General features: G+C 36.1%; 1 protein-coding gene and 1 non-coding gene across 7 annotated transcripts in view; both read right to left on the bottom strand.

Moving 5' to 3' along the window:
• Positions 1 to 23,859, bottom strand: part of LOC128566793 (protocadherin-9) — a 959,874-nt gene that overhangs the window by 339,197 nt on the left and 596,818 nt on the right. For 3 of the 6 annotated variants that reach the window (XM_053563824.1, XM_053563825.1, XM_053563826.1), the window contains one exon: positions 18,624 to 18,825. In XM_053563824.1, the coding sequence (XP_053419799.1) occupies positions 18,624 to 18,825 (202 nt within the window). The remainder of the gene's footprint in view (positions 1 to 18,623; positions 18,826 to 23,859) is intronic. The other 3 variants (XM_053563827.1, XM_053563828.1, XM_053563830.1) reach the window with 1 other exon arrangement.
• Positions 18,139 to 18,197, bottom strand: LOC128567088 (U7 small nuclear RNA). Its single transcript, XR_008374758.1, has one exon. It is a non-coding gene; the product is annotated as a U7 small nuclear RNA (small nuclear RNA).

Here is a 23,859-nt window from a genome sequence, read left to right as displayed (position 1 = left end):
AGCAAACAATCATTTTTAAGAAAAACAATGAAGATAATCTATCATAAATATAGAATATGTATTTTAGTAGTCTTTGACAAACTGATGTTTTGGAGATCACATCAGGCACAGCAAATGTGATAAAAAGTCACATAAAAAGTATTTAAGGATAAAACTTTTACAACTTAAAATAAACCCTTGCCAAGAATTATATTTCATTTCCCCATGTGTAACAGTAATTTTACAATTCACAATTCACCGTGGTAATTTTTTCAACTCAGAACTTTAATAAATAATTAAGGTGCTTATTTTATTTCTTATATACCTTCTCATTATCTATTGATAATAATGACCATTAAATGTAATAATCTATGTAAACCAAGCCTGCCGTGTGTGCTAAAATCCTTGAGGTTCTGATGTCAGTGAGGTTAGTCTGACTCCACACACTCTGTCCTTAAACACAATTAATAAAAAAAAAAAAAAAATTGACCACGAACAGAGAGCAGATATCCCTGGATCTTTCTTCTACTTCTTCCTGGCCTAAAATAAGGTTTTCTATGATTTCTTTTTTGGATTCCTTCTCTTTGTTCTGATTATTTACTCTCAGAATTTCATTCACCTTTTATGTTGTCAGTTTCCAATTTTCAACTCCGAATACACATTTCAAGTTCCTAGACACCACTGCCTAGAACCTCAAATGTAAACTTTAAAAATTCTTAATTCCTAATCTGAGTTTTCGTTTTATATTATAGTTTACTTAATTATGTAATTTCCCAAAGAGTCTTGCAAACTTAAATTCCAGAATTACTTTCAACACTTCTTTTTCTTATATTCTATAGGAGAATATTAATAGAATCTATCCTATGTTTTCCATCATTTAAAATCTGGTCCCAACTTAACTCTTAATCCAATTTCATCTACTGTCACTTAAACACGTATCAGAATAAAACATTTTATGAGCATCTGCTATGTGTCATGAACTATGATTTTTTGTAACAGTATTCTTGCAAATTAGTAGTCTCATATTGGAGGTTAGTTATCTGAAACCTAAAGACCCTGGTGAGATTAACAATATAGACCTATTATCTAAAGACAGTGAATTTTTCATTGCTTCCCCTGCTGGCTGTAACCTTTTTTTTTTTTTTTTATAGTATCAAGAAGCCTACACTGCATAAAAACACACATACAAACACTTTACTTACTCAAATAATTTCTATTCATCTAATGCCATTTGTTTAAAGTTTCATTTTACCTACAGAATCTTTATTTATTCCTTATTTCTTATTCTATGCCAAAATCCACTTCCTTCAAGACTTAGCATTAACATTTATTCTAATTCAGTATCTTATCTCCTGCAAAAATTCGGTTTCATTTTCTTTGTCTTCTTCTTTTTTTTTTTTTTTTAGCTAGTTAATAACATAATTTAATAAAAAGTTATTTGTTTTGGCTTTAATGAAATCTGGCATTTGCTAGCTTCTAGAAATTTGTAATTTATTGTGATTTTTTATTATAATTATTAAATCATAGCTATGTACATTAATGCAATCACGGGGTACAGTATGCTGCTTTTATATACAATTTGAAATATTTTCATCACACTGGTTAACATAGCCTTCCTGGCATTTGCTTAGTTATTGTGTTAAGATATTTATATTCTACATTTACTAAGTTTCACCTGTACCCTCATAAGATGCACCATAGGTGTGGTCCCACCAACATCTTTGTCTTCTTTTCATGGTTTAATAGGCCTCACATAAAGTCACTCATAGTACAAAATTTGCAAAACGATTTCAGGAATTTCACAGATTCCCAAAACCTTCCCTTGGGCCCCTTGGACCAAGAAATTCAGAAGAACCTTTGCACTAAACTGGAAAGTGTTTAAATTTAATGGGTCTAGACTGCATTAATGTACACAGCTATGATTTAATAATAATAAAAAAAGAAACAAAAAAAAAATTTAATGGGTCTAGGTTTTAATGTTTATGCCCAGAATCTAACATAGTACCTGGCAAATAATCAATTTTATGTAAGCCTCAATTAATTTTAAAATGAGTGAATTGTATAGAAATAAAATTAACAAAGGATACTAAGGTACACATACTTCTGGTAAAATGACTAAGTTTTACACGGATTGTGGCAGACACACTCTATGGCAACCCCTCATAATACTCAACTCCTGATTTTTACAACTATCTGTGGTCACCTCCCCTTGACAGTGGGCAAGACCTGAGAACTGCTTCTGAGGACTTGACTATGGTAATGTGATGGTAAGTCATTCCCATGATGATTTAATTAAATTTATAAGACTTTCTCTTGCTACGGATGTATTCTAGAGTCTTCTCCCTCTCTGGCTATAAAGATCTAAACAGTCATGTTGCCATTTCTTACAAAACTAGCAGCTGACAATGTCCTCAGTCCCCCAGCCCCCAGTAGCCAGCAAGATTTATTAAATATCTTTACTAATGTAAAGAAAATCCTCAGAATAAAAAAGGTAATCAAATTATGTTTTTTGTATCGCTGAGTTCTGGAAACATTTTTTTTTTCTCTCTTAAACACAAAATCACAGTAGGATTGATTGCCACTTCTCTATATTGTCCTTTGAGGACCTCTGTATTCATTAACTCAGAGGCCACTATTGTAGGATTACCCTAATTTGATTATAAAAAATTCCAGAGGGAAGTCAACATAACAGGTGACAATATGAAACGTGAACAATTTTCTTTGGATCCACATAATTTCCTCAACCCAGGATATTTAGACAAAATGGAAACAGAGTTTAAAAAGTATTTACTAGGGGGGAACAGACAAGATGGTTGACTGAAGCCAGCTTTCCACAGAGGCTCCTGTCCAGAAGGAGAGTTAAAGGACAGAAATTTAGCAAGTAACCTGGTGGATTTGAGCTTCATGAAGAGAGAAGGTTGAAGAATGCACATCAACCCCGCTGAGGCAAGCTGCAACCCCACGGATACAAACTAAAGGTACAAAATCCATCACCAAGTGGATGGGAGTCCCCTCCCCCATGAGAACAGCTTGGAGTGCCTCACAAACAAATGAGCAGAGTTCAAAGGTCCTCCCACTACACTCCACGGGAGAGCCCCTCTAAAAACTGGACCTACCTCCCCTACTAGGGTGCCACAGTGTTCTGATGCCAGGCATAAAACTGTATAAAACTGTATATATTTTCTACCTGCAAATTTGAGCTCCCAACACTCCCCTCCACTCTCACTCTGAGGTCTGGAGGCCTGTCCCCCAGGAGTCCAGATACTTGGGTGATTTCTTGAGGGGTGTGGACAGGGCCTAAACTGCAGTTGTTCAGTGCTGATTCTGGGGCATGGGAGCAAGGAGAGGACGGTTGGCTGAGAGGGAACCACACTGGAGCAGCAGTGCCCTGAGGTGCAGAGCAGCAGCTGTCCTTTAGCAATAATATGTCTCACTCCTGGATATTCTGAAGCCACACCCCCATCTTCCTGGGCAACCCGAGGAGACCAGGCATCTACTCAGGTGGAAACCACCACGTAACAGATCCGGGACGGAAACACAGGCCCCGTGAGTAAACGGTTTGCCCGAGGTGGTACCGGCATGGGTGGAGCGCAGGGACTAGAAACAGACTTGCAGACCTGGGAAGTTCCCAGGGTGGGGCTGACACTGCTTTACTGAGCCTAAGATGCACCTGGCGCTAAGGGGATAGTCAGCCTATAGACAAAAGAAGGCAGCAGGCTAGAACTGACAGGTAACCAGATACAAACCTGCAGGAGCAAAGACAGGGCCTGAGGCACAGGCTCTGGGAACTCAAAACAACTTCTCTTCTGCAGGGGATTAAGCAGGGACAGAAACAAATTCCCACAAAGTTGTTCTGTTCTGTCAGTAACATCAATCAGGGCCAGGGCTGGAACTGAGTGAACACCCCCCAGCCTTCATCAAGTGCCTGAGGTTGTCTGGCCTCACCTCCTCCTGCTAGATAGAGACAGACCACAGTGGCCTGGCTGAGCAGAAATAGGTTTCCTTGTGATTCAGGCAGGTGCAAACCCCTGGAGTATCTGTTCACTACAGGCAACTGGGACAGCCAACTGCGGGGCTATCAGTGACGGGGTGTGACAGAGATGCAAAGTGGGGAAAGAGTCATCAACCATCCCAGACTGATCTATTTGCTGGGTGGCTCCTCCACGTAGCACTATCAGAGTAGTCACCAGACACCTGTGCTCCAGTTGCCAGAGACCTTTTAAACTCTCCCACCTGAGACAGGTGCTGACTGATACAATTGATTTGGACCTTTTGAACTGAGCCAATCACCCGAGGACTATTTAGGTGGTGCCCTGGGTGTGTGGTTGTAGGAAGGTTTGATTTTCCTTTTCCAATTGTTGTCTGTGGGGAGCGGGGTGAATTAATTGCTGGTATTTCTCCACAGTTGAGACTTCAAACCAGAGTAACTGTTTCACTAGGGTCGAACACAAATCAGCTGCAAAATAGACAGAACTACTTAGCCCCACCACACCAAACAAGTCCCCAGTTTCTCAGGCCATAGCAATGTATGTGTCCTCAACAAAGCTCCAGGGCAAAAAAATCAAACAGTGTAAAACAGTCATGGGGCAGAATCAGCGGAAATACTGTGGTAACATGAATAACCAGAATAGATTGACACCCCCAAGGAAACACATGGCAGATGTAACTGAAGATCCCATTCATAAACAGCTGGCTGAGATGTCAGAAATCAAATTCAGAATTTGGATTGCAAACAAGACTAATAAAATGGAGGAAAATTTGGAATTAAAAATTCTAGCAGCAATTCAAATGTTGGAATTAGAAATTCGAGGAGAAATTCAAAAGTTGTCTCGAGAATTTAACAAATTGAAAGACAAAACCACCAAAGATTTAGACGCACTGAAGCAAGAATTGGCAGCCCTCAAAGATCTGAAAAATACAGTAGAATCCCTCAGAAATAGAGTGGAGCAAGCAGAAGAAAGGATTTCCGACATTGAAGGCAAAGCCTTTGAATGCTCCCAAACTCTCAAAAAGTAAGAGAAATGGAGAGCAAAAATGGATCATTCTCTCAGAGAGCTCTGGAATAATTCGAAGAAAGCTAATATCTCCCTTATTGGAATCCCTGAAACTGATGAAGTGGCCTTGCAAGGCACTGAGGCCCTTCTCCATGAAATTATGAAAGAGAATTTTCCTGACCTGCCAAGAGATTCGGAAATTCAGATAGCAGACAGTTTCAGAACCCCAGCATGACTCAATCCCAATAAGACATGCCCCAGGCATATCATAATTAACTTCACTAAAGTTAATATGAAGGAGAAAATTCTCAAAGTAGCCAGATGTAAGAAAGCCATTACCTACAAAAGGAAGAATATTAGAATGACTTCAAATCTCTCTGCTGAAACTTTTGAAGCCAGAAGATGGTGGTCATCGACTTTACCTCCTAAAGCAAAATGATTTTCTACCCCGGATCCTGTATCCAGCTAAACTGAGTTTCATTTATGATGGAGAAATTAAATACTTTAATGACATTCATATGTTGAAGAAATTTGCCATAACCAAACCAGCTATTCAGGATATTCTCAGACCTATCCTCCATAATGACCAGCCCAATCCTCTACCACAAAAGTAAACTCACACAGAAACTTTTGATCAAACTCCAATTTCCACAGTGGTGAAAGGATTAAAAATGTCCACTGGACTTTCAAAAAACTGGATACCCAAAATTTTACCAGACTTACCAATATTCTCCATTAATGTGAACGGCATAAACTATCCTCTAAAGAGGCACATGTAAGCTGAGTGGATACAATAACTCAGGCCAGATATTCGCTGCGTACAAGAGTCGCATCTTACCTTAAAAGACAAATATAGGCTCAGGGTGAAAGGACTGTTATCCATATTTCAGGCAAATGGTGCTTTTCAAAAAAAGCAGCTGTTGCATTTTTATTTGCAGATACAATAAGCTTTAAACCAAAAAAAGTAAGGAAGGATAAGAATGGCCACTTGAAATTTGTTAAGGGTAATAATCAATATGATGAGATTTTAATTATTAATATCTATGCACCCAACCAGAATGCACCTCAATTTATAAGAGAAACTCTAACAGACATGAGCAACTTGATATCCCCCAGCTCCATAATCGTCAGAGATTTCAACACTCCTTTGGCAGTGTTGGATAGATCCTCCAATAAGAAGTTGAGCAAAGAAATTTTAGATTTAAACCTAACCATCCAACATTTGGATTTAGCAGACATCTACAGAACATTTCATCCCAACAAAACTGAATACACATACTTCTCATCAGCCCACACAACATACTCCAAAATTGATTACATCTTAGGTCACAAGTCTAACCTCAGTAAATTTAAAGGAATAGAAATTATTCCATGCATCTTCTCGGAACACCATGGAATAAAACTTGAGCTGAGTAACAACAGGAATCTGCATACTCATACAAAAATATGAAAGTTAAATATCCTTATGTTGAATGATAGCTGGGTCAGAGATGAGATTAAGAAGGAAATTGCCAAATTTTTGGAATAAAACGACAATAAAGACACAAATTATCAGAACCTCTGGGATACCGCAAAGGCAGTTCTAAGAGGAAAATTTATAGCACTGCAAGCCTTCCTCAAGAGAACGGAAAGAGAGGAACCTAACAACTTAATGGGACATCTCTAGCAATTGGAAAATCAAGAACATTCCAACTCAAAACCCAGTAGAAGAAAGGAAATAACCAAAATTAGAGCAGAATTAAATGAAATTCAAAACAAAAGAATTATACAACAGATCAAGAAATCAAACAGTTGGTTTTTCGAAAAGGTCAATAAAATAGATAAACCTGTGGCTAACCTAACCAGGAAAAAAAGAGTGAAATCTCTAATCTCATCCATCAGAAATGACAAAGATGAAATAACAACAGACTCCTCAGAAATTCAAAAAATCCTTAAAGAATATTACAAGACACTTTATTCTCAGAAATATGAAAATCTGAAGAAAATTGACCAATACTTGGAATCACGTCTCCTTATAAGACTTAGCCAGAATCAAGTGGAAATGTTGAACAGGCCCATATCAAGTTCTGAAATAGTATCAACCATACGAAACCTCCCTGAAAAGAAAAGCCCAGGACCAGATGGCTTCACGTCAGAATTCTACCAAACCTTTAAAGAGGAATCAGTACCTATATTACTCAACCTGTTCCAAAATGTGGAAAAAGGAGGAAGACTAACCAACATGTTCTATGAAGCAAACATCACCCTGATCCCCAAACCAGGAAAAGACCCAACAAGAAAAGAAAATTATAGACCAATATCACTAATGAATATAGATGCAAAAATATTCAACAAGATCCTAACAGAATCCAGCAACACATCAAACAAATTATACATCATGACCAAGTCAGTTTTATCCCAGGGTCTCAAGGCTGGTTCAATATACATAAATCTATAAGTATAATTCAGCACATAAACAAATTAAAAAACAAAGACCATATGATAATCTCAATTGATGCAGAAAAAGCTTTTGATAATATCCAGCATCCCTTCATGATCAGAACACTTAAGAAAATTGGTATAGAAGGGACATTTCTTAAACTAATAGAGGCCATCTACAGGAAGCCCACAGCCAATATCGTATTGAATGGAGTTAAATTGAAATCATTTCCACTCAGATCAGGAACAAGACAAGGCTGTCCATTGTCTCCACTGCTCTTTAACATTGTATTGGAAGTGTTAGCCACCACAATTAGGGAAGAAAAGGCGATCAAGGGTATCCATATAGGGTCAGAAGAATTCAAACTTTCACTCTTCGCAGATGATATGATTGTATATATGGAAAACACCAGGGATTCTACTACAAAACTCTTAGAAGTGATCAAGGAATACAGCAGCATCTCAGGTTACAAAACAAACATTCATAAATCGGTAGCCTTTATATATAACAACAATAGTCAAGCTGAAAAAACACTTAAGGACTCTATTCCATTCACAGTAGTGCCAAATATTTGGGAGTTTATCTAACAAATTACGTGAAAGATCTCTATAAAAAGAACTATGAAAATCTAAGAAAAGAAATAGCTGAAAAAGTTAACAAATGGAAAAACATACCATGCTCATGGCTGGGAAGAATCAATATTGTTAAAATGTCCATACTATCCAAAGCAATATATAATTTTAATGCAATTCCTGTTAAAGCTCCACTGTCATACTTTAAAGATCTTGAAAAAATAATACTTTGTTTTATATGGAATCAGAAAAAAACTCAAATAGCCAAGACATTACTCAGAAATAAAAACAAAGCAGGAGGAATCACACTACCATACCTCAGACTATACTATAAATCGATAATGATTTATCATGGTACTGGCACAAAAACTGAGAAGTAGATGTCTGGAACAGAATAAACCAAGAGATGAAGCCAGCTACTTACCATTATTTGATCTTCTACAAGCCAATTAAAAACATTCAGTGAGGAAAAGATTCCCTATTTAACAAATGGTTCTGGGAGAACTGGCTGGCAACCTGCAGAAGACTGAAATTGGACCCACACCTTTCACCATTAACTAAGATAGATTCTCACTGGATTAAAGATTTAAACTTAAGACATGAAACTATACAAATACTAGAAGAGAGTGCAGGGAAAAGCCTTGAAGAAATCAGTCTGGGTGTGTATTTTATGAGAAGGACCCCACGGGCAATTGAGCAGCTTCAAAAATACACTACTTGGACCTGATCATACTAAACAGCTTCTGCACAGCCAAGAACACAGTAAGTAAAGCAAGCAGACAGCCCTCAGAATGGGAGAAGATATTTGCAGGTTATGTCTCTGACAAAGGTTTAATAACTAGAATCCACAGAGAACTCAAACATATAAGTAAGAAAAGAACAAGTGATCCCATCGCAGGCTGGGCAAGGGACTTGAAGAGAAACTTCTCTGAAGAAGACAAGCATGTGGCCTAAAGACACATGAAAAAAATGCTCATCATCTTTAATCATCAGAGAAATGCAAGTCAAAACTACTTTGATATATCATCTAACTCCAGTAAGACTAGCCTATATCACAAAATCCCAAGACCAGAGATGTTGGTGTGGATGAGGAGAAAAGGGAACACTTCTATGCTGGTGGGAATGCAAATTAATACATTCCTTTTGGAAAGATGTTTGGAGAACACTTAGAGATCTAAAAATAGACCTGCCATTCAATCCTATAATTCTTCTACTAGGCATATACCCAGAAGACCAAAAATCACAACATAACAAAGATATTTGTACCAGAATGTTTATTGCAGCCCTATTTATTATTGCTAAGTCATGGAAAAAGCCCAAGTGCCCATCGATCCATGAATGGATTAATAAATTGTGGTATATGTACACAATAGAATATTATGCAGCCTTAAAGAAAGAGACTTTACCTCTTTCGTGTTTACATGGATGGAGCTGGAACATATTCTTCTTAGTAAAGTATCTCAAGAATGGAAGAAAAAGTATCCAATGTACTCAGCCCTACTATGAAACTAATTTATGGCTTTCACATGAAAGCTATAACCCAGTTATAATCCAAGAATAGGGGGAAGGGGGAAAGGCAGGGGAGGGTGGGGGGAGGTGGATGGAGGGAGGGTGATTGGTGGGATTACACCTGTGGTGCATCTTACAAGGGTATATGTGAAACTTAGTAAATGTAGAATGTAAATGTCTTAACACAGTAATTAAGAAAATGCCAGGAAGGCTATGTTAACCAGTGTGATGAAAATGTGTCAAACTGTCTATAAAACCAGTGTATAGTGCCCCATGATCACATTAATGTACACAGCTATAAATTTAATAAAAAAAGTATTTAATATAATATTGTCATAAAAGATCAAATTCATGTCTAATTCTCAAGTTATATGATGATTAGTGATTTTTATGCTTCTGGTTGTAATTAATTCATCCTTTAAGATTGAAATTTTATAAGAAAATTTTGTTCTTTCTGGCTGTTTTACATTTTTAATATGTCTGATGTGTTTTTCTTTGTTTGTGAGATATTTACTCATTCATTCAGCAAATACAAATATACATTGCTGGCCTACCACATGTAAGATACAGTTATACGTGGAAATTGGATAAGAGAGAAAGTAGTTCTTAGAAATCAATAGGAAAACAATCATTAATTAAATAATTACACCAATTTTTTTGAGGAACAGCTATGAGGTTTAAAAAAAAAAAATGAAAAGATTGTTCCAGTGATAGGAGCTCTACTATGAGCCAAAATATATGGGTTTTAGTGTTAAGCCATAAACTATGCGAATTCAGGCTAAATACTTTCTCTTTTTGTCTCTGTATACAACCATATTCTGGATGAACAGTAGAATCCTATTAAGGTCTAAATTTCATTAACCTGATACTCAAAGCCAAAAAAAACCACCAATATCTGTGGAAATAGGTATCTCAAAATTTGTTCATCCTACTGGCAAATTATTCATCTTCTTAATATTCAATTTCTCAAATTTCATTTTAAATGTAAGTTTAAAGTGAAATTTTAATCTTCATGACGATTATATTGAGTCATACCCTGCATTACACTGTGTATTCACTATAGGCGGTTTCTCTGAATAGCAAAAGCGTAAGCTGTGGAGTCCGGCACTGTTGGGATTATATTGTGACTCAGCTCATCACTAAGTAGTTTTAGAAAAATAACTTAAGCCTGTCTCCTGTTTTCTCCTTCTTGAAAGAGGCCCACTTCTAAATCTCTTTGGAAGTGATCTAAACTTTATCTCTGTTCTTCCTAAATAAAATCTCCTTTAGTGACCCGAAAAAATAAATTAATAAATACTATAAAAATAAAAAAGAAAAGTAACTCAAAAGTTCTGAATTTCAGGTCAGTTATAATACCGTCTAATTCCTGACATTAGTGTAAAATCATATACATTGTATCAAAATATTTACTAGACATCCTGGCTCACAAATAGAATCTATTAAGTATTAAGCATCAGTGAAAGCAGGTTTCAGAACTATAATGAGTGAGAAGTTTACTGACTGATTCATCACATAGTCTTGGTAAAGGCAGAGGCACATGACAGGCAGGCAAAGTAAACATTACCTGCAATTTTGCACGTGATTGAACATCAGAAAATCCTTTAAAATAACATTTAAAGAAATTTCAGGTGTAGGGCGGCGCCTGTGGCTCAGTGAGTAGGGCGCCAGCCCAATATGCCGCGTGGCGGGTTCAAACCCAGCCCCGGCCAAACTGCAACAAAAAAAATATAGCCGGGCGTTGTGGCGGGTGCCTGTAGTCCCAGCTACTCGGGAGGCTGAGGCAAGAGAATAGTGTAAGCCCAAGAGTTAGAGGTTGCTGTGAGCCATGTGACGCCACGGCACTCTACAGAGGGCTGTACAGTGAGACTCTGTCTCTACAAAAATAAAAAAAAGAAATTTCAGATGTAAAAATAATTTTATTCATGATTCTCTAATATGGCACAATTAAGAATTAATTCTGAGTTCGTGATAATAGCCTGTTTCTGACCTCATCACATAATTGTTTTGCTGGCTTTTGAATTAATAAAATTAGTTCATCCGTCTAGTTATATCTGTTAAAAAATAACAATTTTTAATTGAAAATTCTTTTACAGTTTTCTTAGAATTAATGGTTTTATTGTATGTTGCAGGGAGTTTATAACCATGCTTACTTCTTAAGTAAATACTATTTGAAAAAAATTTTCAAATAGTAAATTTCCTTTTCAAATTTACTACTATTTGAAAATGGAATGAAGTTTTACCTTCAGTGAAAGGTGACAAAATTCAGTGCAAAAAATCCTGCATATAGATTCATCATTCATAGGACAGTGGATCAGTGCCTAGAGCCCAGAGACACTATCTCTTTGGCTGCCAGAGGGATACCAGTAATGCCCTGCCTCAAATTCCTGAGGGGATCCTCCAAACTAAACAGCACTCAGGTTTGTGGTTAATGATTTTATTGCTAAATTCCAAAGGGAAGTTTTGAAAGACTTGATTTTACTCAGAAGTTCTTTAATGGAGGCAATTATCAATTTATGTTCTATTCTTACAAATACATAGGTAATTACTGAAAATCTTCTCTTAGCTGCAACTTCACTATTAGAAACATACTTACATGTATAAAATATTCTTGCTACACAAAAACATCTGCCTATACTTTTGTAAAGTAAATCGTTTCTTTCCATCAAAACAATAGAAAAGCAAGAAGAAATAAAATGTGAGCTCTTAAAATATTCTGAGTTTATAATTTTAATTTTTTAGTTTCAGGTTAATAGGAAGCTACAAATGATTATGTTACATCATTTGTGTGCTTTTTTTAGGTAAAATTCAAGTTGCAGTTGAGCCCTGCACCCAGGGCTTGTGCTGTACACACTTACGTTGAGCACACTTACGTTGAGTTATTAGGTGAGAGTTGACCAGGACCCCGAATGTTTTTAATGTCCAGGGTTTAATGCCTCGGGACGCAAAGGAGACTCTGGAATGCAGGGCCTACACCTCTCCCTCTTCCTGTTTCTTCCTCCCCCTTGCCCACTTGAATTTAATTTGTTTCTCTCTCATTTGTTTGTTTATTGTTTTCATATTAGTGTTTCGTACATTAGATACTTTTCCGTTCTTCTGATACTTTATTAAGAATGTTCTCAACTTCACCCAGGTGAGTATTATTAAAATATCAATCTCTTACTATCTGCTTAAACTTTGTATTTTGAAATTTTAAAACATGCAAAAAAAAAATTAAGGAGCATTGTATAATAACCACCCATATAGCTAATACCCAACCATAATTTGTGAACATTTAATCTATTCCCATCATTACTATAATAATAGTAATAATTATTATGTCCCTAAAGTAAAATTAAAACAAATTCTAGGTTTCACATTGTCTCTTATATAACTTCTTCATAACCTATCACTACACATGAGGACTTTAACAACATTATAATTTTATTATCACCTCTAACAATGTAAGTAATCATTTTTAAATGTCATTTAAGACCCAGCTCATGGGTCTTAATATCTACAGAAATCTCAAAATTATAGTATCATTTCATAATACTGAAATAAGAAACAAAAAATATTCTAGGTCACCATTAGAGGTTTCTAGGGCACCAACTCTTTCTGTGAATTACTTCAAATCAAGTATGCATATTGCATTTCCTGTAAGAACTGTATTTCAAGCTAATCAATGATTAATAGAACAAAGTTCTTCACCATATGTTCTTTAAAACACTTTTTAAAAATTTCCTTTGTCTATTATTTTTATGGCCATCCACTGTACATTTAAATATAATGCTGTGTAATTATTGTATTAATAAAGACAAATATAATTTATAGAAATATTTTTGAAAATATATTTGAATTGTTAGTACATGTTGGATTTTGCGCATATATACATATGTGTGTTTACTTGTATCCCCTTACCTACCTTACTATTTAAAAACAGACATTGACTTTATATTCATTGCTCAGATGAGGATGAGATAAGATGAAAAACAGTAAAAAAACACTCAGTTATTTCACAAAGTCATAAACCAATTGAGGTTTTTTTTTATTGTTACTAAGGAAAAAGATAGAAATATTATGCCTTTAAAGGAGAAATATCAAGAAAAACACTAAAGGTCCTTAACCCTGGACATTAAAAACATTCAGTCTTCCTAGCTGCCAAGAAGAGAGAGAGATGAAAGGGCTGGGAGTAGAGAGGACAGATCCTGTATCATGTTCACTGGGCAGAACGCAAAGAAATCTCCAGAGCTACGATTAGAGAGTCTCTGAGGCCAGATTCCACGCAGAGTCCAGGGAGGCAGGAAGATCCCTTAGAGTAATGGCCCACACTGTCTGTGTAGGCACCTCATTCGAGTCCCCTTTGCCTTCCTGTGGCATTAAGGTATCAGTTATTTTCCCAAAGAGGTCAAGAGGAGCAGAGAAAAGACAGTTTCATTTGATGCCCTTGTGGATCAGATGAGACAATGAACATGAAATTGGGTAGATGGCCCAGGGATGAGAATGTCACAGTTCCTTTTACCATGATAAAGACCACATAGAATTAAAAGACAAAAGAAGAAATGTTTCTGTCACAACCAATTGTGATGGGGATTAGGAAGAAAAAAGACCAAAAAAGAAAAAAAAAACCCAAACTGAAAGCTGTATTTCCAGCACCCATGAATTAAAGGCATAACAGCCATATCTGATGCAGTTATGATTATTATAAATTTACATAACTGTCACTCACAAAACCTATGAATTTTTGCTTAATTTGCAAACTTTAATTTACTTTTGGCATTGTATGTAAAAACGTTTCATTATTTATTTATTTTTCAAATCGAGATTTAGGTACAATATAAAACTTATGATGTCCAGAACCCAAAGTATAGCATTGGAAATAAAGAAGAATATTGTGGATCCATGTCACTGTGTGTTCGTGTATGTGCTCAGCAGAAAGAGCCAAGATGTGCAAAAACCCTTCCATAGGATATCGTTTGTATTCATTTCTCTGAAGAAAAAAATTTACCTAAAACATTTACCTTGGAGGCAATGGTAGTTTTTAATGATTTTTTTAAAAATATGAATCCACACAGCTACAATGAATACTACTTGGTAAAGCTACAGATACTACTGCCATTCGTGGCTTCTATTTCACTTTCCATGAAATACTGACTCTTCCAGAATTATCAGACCACCTTCTACAGAGTTCCAAGGAAACAGTCAAGATCAAAATAACAAAAGTATTGCTATTGATGTGTACTGCCTCAATTCCACTCTACTTCACAAATTCCTCAATTACGAAAATGTGAGTGTGACATTTCAAGAAAATACATCATAATACTATTCTAATATGAATTAATATTCAGTTTGAATCTCTTACTATTTCCAGGTTATTCTAATTAATTCTACTCCAGACATTTATCAAGGAGGTTAAAATGTTATGTCCCATTAAATGTCAAGGGAACCATTAGCCACCAGGAACTCTGAGAGTTCCTCATGTCCCACTTTTCTCTTCTCCTTCCTTCCCAGTAATAAATAAGTACCTTGTTACCACCAAAGAGCACTGCCCCTTAAGTTTAAATACATTTTTTTTTTTGAGACAGTCTCACCCTGTCCCCTGGGTAGAGTGCCATTATGTCATTATAGATAAGAACAACCTCAAACTCAGGGGCTCAAGCAATCCTCTTGCCTCAGCCTCTAGAGTCGCTGGAACTACAGGTACCCACCATCATGACAAGCTATAAGTTTAAACATATTTTATTGATCATTATTCTTGTTAATGAAGTCATTGCATTGAGTTGAATGTTGGAGTGTGTGAGGGTGGGTTGTTTTTTGGGTCTCTTGTTACCTGTCACTATGTAACAACTCTGGAGACTTCTTGAAGTAGGTTTGGAATGTTTTTCTTTTCTTTTGGTGGGGAGGAGTTGCTTTTTCTCCTGGTTAAAACCTCCTCCATCTTTTCTCACTTGGCAGCTGGCTCAGTGCCACTGCCCAGGTCCCAGGAAGCACTGAGTAAGTTGCTAGACACATTGGTTAAAGTTCTGGCTTAGGGTAGCCTAGGTTCATACTCTAAAAGTGAGGCAAAATTCCAACTTTTTAGCTTACCTATCAATGGAAACCTCAAATGTGGACTTTGTAAATTGTAGACTTGGTGTAGAATTAGAAAAAAGCAGGGCAATGTTGGTGAAAATTGTTTCTAGCTACCCCCTCCCCAAAACAAAGTGAAGAACAACAAAAAATAAAACTACTTGTCTGGGTCTGTCTGGTCTTGATGAAATAACCAACCCTCATCATCACACACAGCGTGCTAAGTTTATCTCATTCACATTTATTTTTTCTGCTGTAAGCCTAAATTTCTTTTAGTACCTCAGAAGGAGTGACTGCTAGACCATGCTAGGGTCTGATGAACATATTTTCTGACAAATAAACAGACAAACAAAAATCAAGTAAATAATGGCATGTGATCATTTTTAACAATAAATTTCTCATAATACCTTCATATGTATTTGCTCTGAATTTAGAATTTACTATTTTTAAAAACAAAGCTATAAATAAAAGATAAACCATGTTTTATAGGAAAATGTATATTTAAATGAGTTTTGCACTTAATCCTAAAGTTTACTTTTCTCCAAATACATAACTATCTACATCGGAAACAAATTCAAAAAGCTCCTTTTCCTGTATAGTTGAATATTTTTAAGTCTCTAATTCCATTAGTTAAACAGAATATTACTCAGGTATTCATTAGTTTCTGAAACACATTGATTGATTAAACCCATTGCATCCTGGCATTTTTGGTATGCATCTAAAATATTTCATTATTATGGCTTAGAAAATATTCATGAGACATTGCCTTAGTCTTATTAATTGTAAATCTTCCACTCAGAATCATACATATTGCAATGGCTTTGAAAATATCTCTTTAAATTACTTCTGGTAAATTCTTTTTTTTAATTTATTTTTTTATTAAATCAGAGCTGTATACATTAGTATGATCATGGGGCACCATACACTTGGTTCATAGACCGTTTGACACATTTTCATCACACTAGCTAACATAGCTTTCCTGGCATTTTCTTAGTTATTTTGCTAAGACCTTTACATTCCACATTTACTAAGATTCACATATACCCTTGTAAGATGCACGGCAGGTGTATAGGTAATCCTATTAATCCCCCTCCCTCCACCTCCCTCCCCCCTCCCTCCCCTCCCTTTACTTCTGGTAAATTCTGTAGACAAGTCCCCAAACAATTTTTGCAATTATATTTGAAATGGGAGTTCTTCTGCATTGGTTTTGTATGAGATCCAAAGTCAAGGGGACCCAACTATGCCCATGTACTTGCAGAAGAGATAGTGAAGAACCAGTTCTGAGACTCTTCACTTTACTGCAATAAGAGATGTTTTAAAATCGAAGACAGGGAAGTCGGAGACTAGGAAAGCAGTTTAGGTAGAGGTATTGTACTGCGGTATCCTCACCCAATCAAGAAATGTTGACTCAATGCAACTATTTAGGCTCAGTAGTGCTTAGAATGAGAAAAGCCATGAAATCCAAAGAATTTTTGGCCAGTTCTCACAAATTTACTGTGATTAGAAATTGCCTCTTTGAATATGAAGTGCACTTCTGGATATGTGATGTCAAAAAATGCACCTATGTCGTCCATAAATGATGAAGGGATGGGACATGAGACAGCAAAAGCGAGAGCTGACACAGCATTTACTTAGATCCTTCTGAAAGACTGCCTGGCACAGAGAAAAATCTCTGCAGAAAGAAGATTAAAATGCAACTTCAGACGCTCTATATTGCCAATGAGAAGAGATTTGCCAAGTCAGAGAGATGAATGGGTAGTGGGAGGACGCCTATCTCCAAAAGATCTGTTTTCTTCTTAGACAAGATATGGTTTAAAATGCTGGCAGCCAGAGACCACAGATGCTTTTAATTACTGTGACAGAACTGGTGAAGAAAACACCCTTGTGCATTTTACCTTCCCTTTATTTTTCTTCTTCAACCATAGACATATCAGAGGCACCTTCATGTCAGAAACAGTAGGGTCAAAATTGCTAGAAAATTAGGAAAAAGCCACCATATCCCAAATCTCCACTGTAGACACCCAGTGTAGAGCATGTTATTTATTTCATTTCTGCTTTTGCTGTTTAGTTTGAAGGCATTTTTATTCTTACTATTATTATTATGTTATTTTAAGAACACGTTCAGGTTCATAGAACAACTGAGGGAAAGGCACAGAAAATTCTTATATACCTTCTAGACACACATATGTATAGCCTTATCCACTACCGGCATCTCTTATCAAAAAATAACTTTGAATTGAAATAAAATATAAATTAATGTTATTACTTTCAGCTAGGGATAATAATTATTGAATTAATCTTTTATTTACTTAATCAAAGTGAAGTAGTTGGTGATGCTTCAATAAAAACATGACCAAATAAGATGTAACTCTTGCCCAAGATTTCCTTCAAGAGCCAGGGAATATATATCCCACAGGGATTTTGGGAATAGGCAATAATTTTTGAGGTAGGGGACAGGTCTGTGGAGGTTCTGGACAAATACATCCATTCAGTAACTAGTAAAAACCCAAATTATCCAGAATTCAAGTATTAAAAGAAAAAGAAATACAAACAAAAATTTTATCTACCCTTGTCACACATTTTTAGTCAATATTAAATCTATTCTTTTGGTGGGTAAGATAGGGTTCCAGTAAACACTAGAAAATCTGCTAGACAAATTCTAAAGAAGCTGTAACACTAATAATTTTATTTTGTAAGGTATTCACTGAAAAATAAAATTTCACAAAATTATATACATATACATTAATATTTCTCCTTCCCCGGTTTCCTTCTACAATTAAACATTCTATTTAACTGTATTATATGAATTCTAAAATGTGTGCCTTCATATTGTAACATTTTCAACAACAGATATATTGATACAAATGGCTTCGTTCAGATATAGCATTTTTTTTCTTTTTTCATGGTTCATAAAATAAAGATGCATCTTCCAATTTAATAGCCAATATTGTATCAAGGACATTTGAGGTTATATATCAAAGGATAAAACATCAAAATAAAGCCAGCACCAAAAGGACCAAATGTCCATTTACATGCACTTGAGGATGACTCAAGTGCACAACAAAACTACAACTCCAAGCAGTCCAAGTACCGAAGGGGACTCACCAGAGTTGGGGTCAGAGTTGCCATCTGCTTCGGTCCTCTTGTCCGGAGAAGCCTGGTCATAGAATTCGTCCTGTGGCTGAACCAGAGGAAGAGGGTGTGAGATCAGGGTTCCACTACCCACCGGATCGTGGTCTCCTAGACCACTGTCACTGCAGCTTTCCTGGGAGCCATCAGGGAGGTGAAACGTAACCCGGCGCTGCGACTACAAAGAAGACCACAGGACATGCCAGTTAACACTCCTCCCACGTACAAGGACACGCCGGAACACAAAATCAAACACTTTCAACAGGCGACACAATGCAAAAGCAAAATAAATCCAACTAGGAGCAAAGCTAAGAACAGGCGTTCATTTTTTGCCATTTACTATGTAACATCCAATCAACAAAATGCTTATAATTTCAATCTTGCATAATTTAATCTTGTTCAACAAGAAAGGCAAAGAAAAAAAAAAGACATACACTATACATAGATCTATTCAACAGAACTACAGTGAAAATTTAAATAAGAAATATTAAAATATGTTTTCATACATTGGAAAAATACATGGATAATGTGACATTCCTTTATTTTTTTAATGATGAGATGTGTTTACTTGATGTTTTTAGGGTCATTCAGCAATCAGTATATTTCCTACACCATGGCTTACTATTATATATGTGAATGTCTCCCAAGCAATACTGGAACAGTAAACTAAAATTATTATTTGAAGAGTGTCATGATCTTCTGACTGAGCTAGCTACACTAAAATTCTTATTTTAAATAACCCAATTCTATGTAATTGCCATTAATACATATGAAAAAGAGTGTATTTTTTTAACTGATATTAAATTAGTATTTTACATTTTTTTAATTTTTGAGACATACTCTCACTCTGATGCCCAGGCTAGAGCACAGCAGTGTCATCCTTGCTCACAGCAACTTCAAACTCCTGGGTTCAAGTGATTCCCCCTGCTATAGCCTCCTTACCAGCTGGGACTACAGGTTCCCACCACAACACCAATCTAGTTTTTCTACTCTTAGAAAAGAGGGGGTTTCACTCTTGCACAGGCTGATCTTGAACTCCTGAGCATGACTGATCCTTCCCTCCTGGTCTCCAAGACCGCTGGGATTACAGGTGCAAACCACCATGTCCCAGCCAAAATGAGTAAATTATTTTTACACACTGGACCAGATATTACTACAGAATCCTTAATCAGACTGGTGGTAGAATAGAATAGTATTTCACTTGTAGTAGATAGAATATAGTGGTTGAAAGGTGTTTGGAACATTACTTTGGCATCTACCTGTACAATGTCATTCTCAAAAATGACCTCAAATATATACATAGTTACTTCAATAAAATTTACTGTTTTAATAAAAATAAAATTGTGTGTTTCTTTTACCACAGATTTACTTCTCTTGGTAAATATTCTATTAGCTGATGTGTAATCCATGAACTGTGAGAATATTTACAGTCATATGAGGTCGAGATTTAGGCCTTAGGGAATTATATGAGAGTAGTAAATCTGCGCTAGGTGACTGAACCTCATTTCCATCCTGTTTCACAGCCAAAAGGCCTTTGAATATCATGCCACGTATGATGACACTTTTTTCAGGTTTAACAGAATGATGAGAACATAAATAATAAAAATATAAGTGCATAATATAATCATGTTCTAATATCTAAAATATGTGTTTTACAAGAGAAAAGCCATAGATTGTATCCATTTGTTTTTAATTTGCAGTTAAGACAAAATACTATAGATAGATGAGTGCAATTCTACAAACGCAGTTTTACAGACTCACAACAGAAAGGAACCTATTTCCTGTTAGTCCCCTGGTTCCAATCCAGCCCAAAGTCATGATGGAGAAGATCTGATACAAGTTTATTGCTGTTCAATGACCTTTGTGAAAACAGTTGATAGGTCAGTACATTTTTAATGAACTGATGCCAACATCACATAAGCTGTAATCATACATGGTGGTAACGGCCTCTACTGCAGTGTATTTCACCTTCATGCGCGTCTGTCTCAGGAGTGTCACTCCCCTTCTCAAAGGTTTTGAAACGTGCCAAGCTGAGTGCTCGAGGGGAGGCCAGCCCAACTTGAATATTAATGTTCGGAATGTATTTCTCCTTGTATAAGTAAGGCTGTCCTAACATATTTACTTAGTGCAGTGTTTCCTTTCACTTACGTATTTAATCTTCCAGAGAAAACTAATAATGTAAGTATTTTCAGTTTCTATTTTAATATGCCCTTAAACTTTTAGAATCTTTTTGTAATAAAGATACTATGAAGGATCACACTGCCTATTACACCTGACCATCAAATAAACATAGCTAAAACAGTTTGTTTATTTCAATAAATTTAGTAGGTATAGGTATAAATTTTTGGTACATGAACATATTTTATAGTCATGAAATTTGAGCTTTGGGTATACTGTTCACCTGAATAGTGTACATTATACCTAATAGGAAGTCCTTTATCCCTCACACTCTCACTCCCCATTTCTGAGTCTCCAATTAATCTATTAAAACGATCGATAATAGATTTTAACATATATTGGGTATTATCTCTGGAGGAATCTCTCTGAGCTCTGGAGAGTTAAAAGAAATCAAGACATAATGGAAAGGCAGGGGAAGAGATGATTTTTCAATATTTATAAAATATTTCTGGGGCGGTGCCTGTGGCTCAAAGGGATAGGGCGCCAGCCCCATATGCCAGAGGTGGCAGGTTCAAACCCAGCCCCAGCCAAAAACTGCAAAAAAAAAAAAAAAAAAAAAAAAGTATTTCTGGAAGTCTTATAAGCCGTAAAGAAGTGTATGTTCACAAGCAGGAGAAAAAAATAAAAGAAAATATATCTGTGATATTTTTCTAAATTTAATTAATGTTGCTTTAATTAGAATCTTTTTTCTTCTAAGAAATAGCCAATCCTCCAACACTGGTTATGCTGTGATCCACCAGTCCTTAAGATGTGGCTGTTAGAACAATTATTTATAGGGCCTCTAGTATGTGTTTGGTACAATGATTATATTTAACATAAAAAGTAAGACATTTTTCCCAAAATTAGTTGAAATATGGCTCAGTAGTGTCCATCTCATGTAGACAATACTATGCTATTTCTCTATGCATTCAACTATGCTATTTTATAAGTGAGAATAAAAAAAGATGTGAATTTTGTGAAATATATTTGCAATGTCACACTGTAAGGTAGAGCAATATAAGGTTTAATCTATTGTGGGTTATGATAATCCTGATGGGAAATAGGTTTGATGATGCAATATAGGCTAAAAATTGATACATAGACATAAGGGTAGGAAGCAAATTTATCAAACAAATCTATCTTTCTATCATAATGATTGGTAGAGGTAGAATATCTGAACTGTCAAGGTATATAAAAGGAGAGTATCTGAATAAATTGAAAATCATATGGTTGAGGAACAGGGAACTCTTAGGAAACAGGAGTGCTGGGTGTCTTTAAGGGCTCAACAGTACTTCTCAGGTTGAGCTGTGAAGCACCAAGTTAAGAATTGAGAACCAGATTTCCTGCTTTGAGCCATGGCTCTGCAGAGTTTGGCCCAGGGCAAGGTACTTTATCTTTTTGAATGAGTCCCTGTCTTTTTATAAATGGAGAAAATCATGCCTTTCCCAGAAGAGTGGTGCGCAGCCGAAAATAGACACAAGTGTTCTTGGTATATAATACTGACACATAATAGGTACTTAATAAAAGATAGCTATAATTCTTAAAATATAAAGGTACTTTTTTTTAACCTCTAGGTCCTTTGAGATGTGGCGTTTTAAAGATATGATTTCTTCACCTCAGAAAGAAAACATATTGTTCTTTCCCAAGAGAGATGTAGGAACCACAGAATTTTGTGTCTCACATTACGCCCCTGGATCTTGTCAGCTTAGGACCTTTGAGGTGAGTTGCTTTTTAAGAGTGAAGGATGGAGAACATGACCAGCCTCAAAAACGTGATTTCTCTTGTCAAAAGCAACCTGTTAAATATTGTCCTTTTAAGAAATCCATATTATTTATCTGAATAAAGTACAGACGGAGAAGTGTTTACTTACTGCCTCTGAAAATGTTTGCATCTTTGCTCATCTTCATGGAAATAAGCTTGATGTGGGTTATAAATGCAGCCAAACTCTGCCTGACAGAAGTGGGACAGCACACGTAATCATGAGAGGGCTTCAGACTCCCCAGAGGGTGGGCACTTACAATTTCTTTTCCTGAGTCTAGTTCTTACTCAGTCAATTTTCTCCCACGGGATTTATCAAGACTGCCTCTGTCTGATTAATGCTTTGCATGTCATTGGTTTAACTGATATATCACTGACAGGTTAGTTCCAGATCCCTGGCTTCCCTGAGAAAGAATGAGATGGGAAATGTAATCGGAAGGCTGCTTCATGTTATTTTCTGTCAGGGATGCTTATACGAATTCTGACCAAAGTTTTCATCGCTATTTTACTCCACACAGACTCCAAGTGCCTGCACAGAAGGATATGTCCAGGATCCTGCGTGTGCAAATGTGCCAAGCTGGTTGGATTTGAGAAACATCACCAACGAATCGCCATAATATTTTTTGTTTGCAATTTAGTTGAAAGCAAATGAGGGAAAACTTCAGGTGTCTAGGGAACATACCTGTTTTTGCATTGATCAGTGTCTTTTAAGAGTTATTGCAGGATTGAGTCCCCTAAGAAATCCCAGTCATTGCTCTTGTACGTGGCATGAAAACCTGTAGTTTCAGTCTTATTAGCCTAGAGGAGTTTCATGCACAAAAACGTGGTGGTAAGTGCAATAACAACACAAGAGCAACATGTATTGCGTGCTAAGCCAATTATTCTGTACCTGTAAGAAATATACAAGAGACACATTCAAGCCATAATTGTGATGTTTTAGGTGACTCATTCTTTCAGTGCTTAATGCAAGAACATGTACATCTTCCCTCGACATCTTGAAAGCTCCCTCATTTGCCTTTCTAATGAACTGCAAGAAAAAAATATTGTGAAGGTTCTTGGGTGATGTTTGCATAAAATAGCAAAAAGGTAAGAAAAAAAAGAAAGGCTTAATAGATGATTAATACATTGTGTAATATCATACAATCATATATTATGCAATACAACATACCTGAATTATGCAAATTAGTATGTATTGAAATGGAGTATAGCTAGTCTATTTTAAAAACAAAGTTAGTAAAGATTTTGCTGTCTTAAATTGCATTTCTGCTTATGTGTCTTCATATGTGAATATATAAAC

Source organism: Nycticebus coucang, chromosome 15, assembly GCF_027406575.1.
Source record: "Nycticebus coucang isolate mNycCou1 chromosome 15, mNycCou1.pri, whole genome shotgun sequence".
Taxonomy (NCBI): Eukaryota; Metazoa; Chordata; class Mammalia; order Primates; family Lorisidae; genus Nycticebus; species Nycticebus coucang.
This window is presented reverse-complemented; position numbering and strand designations above follow the sequence as displayed.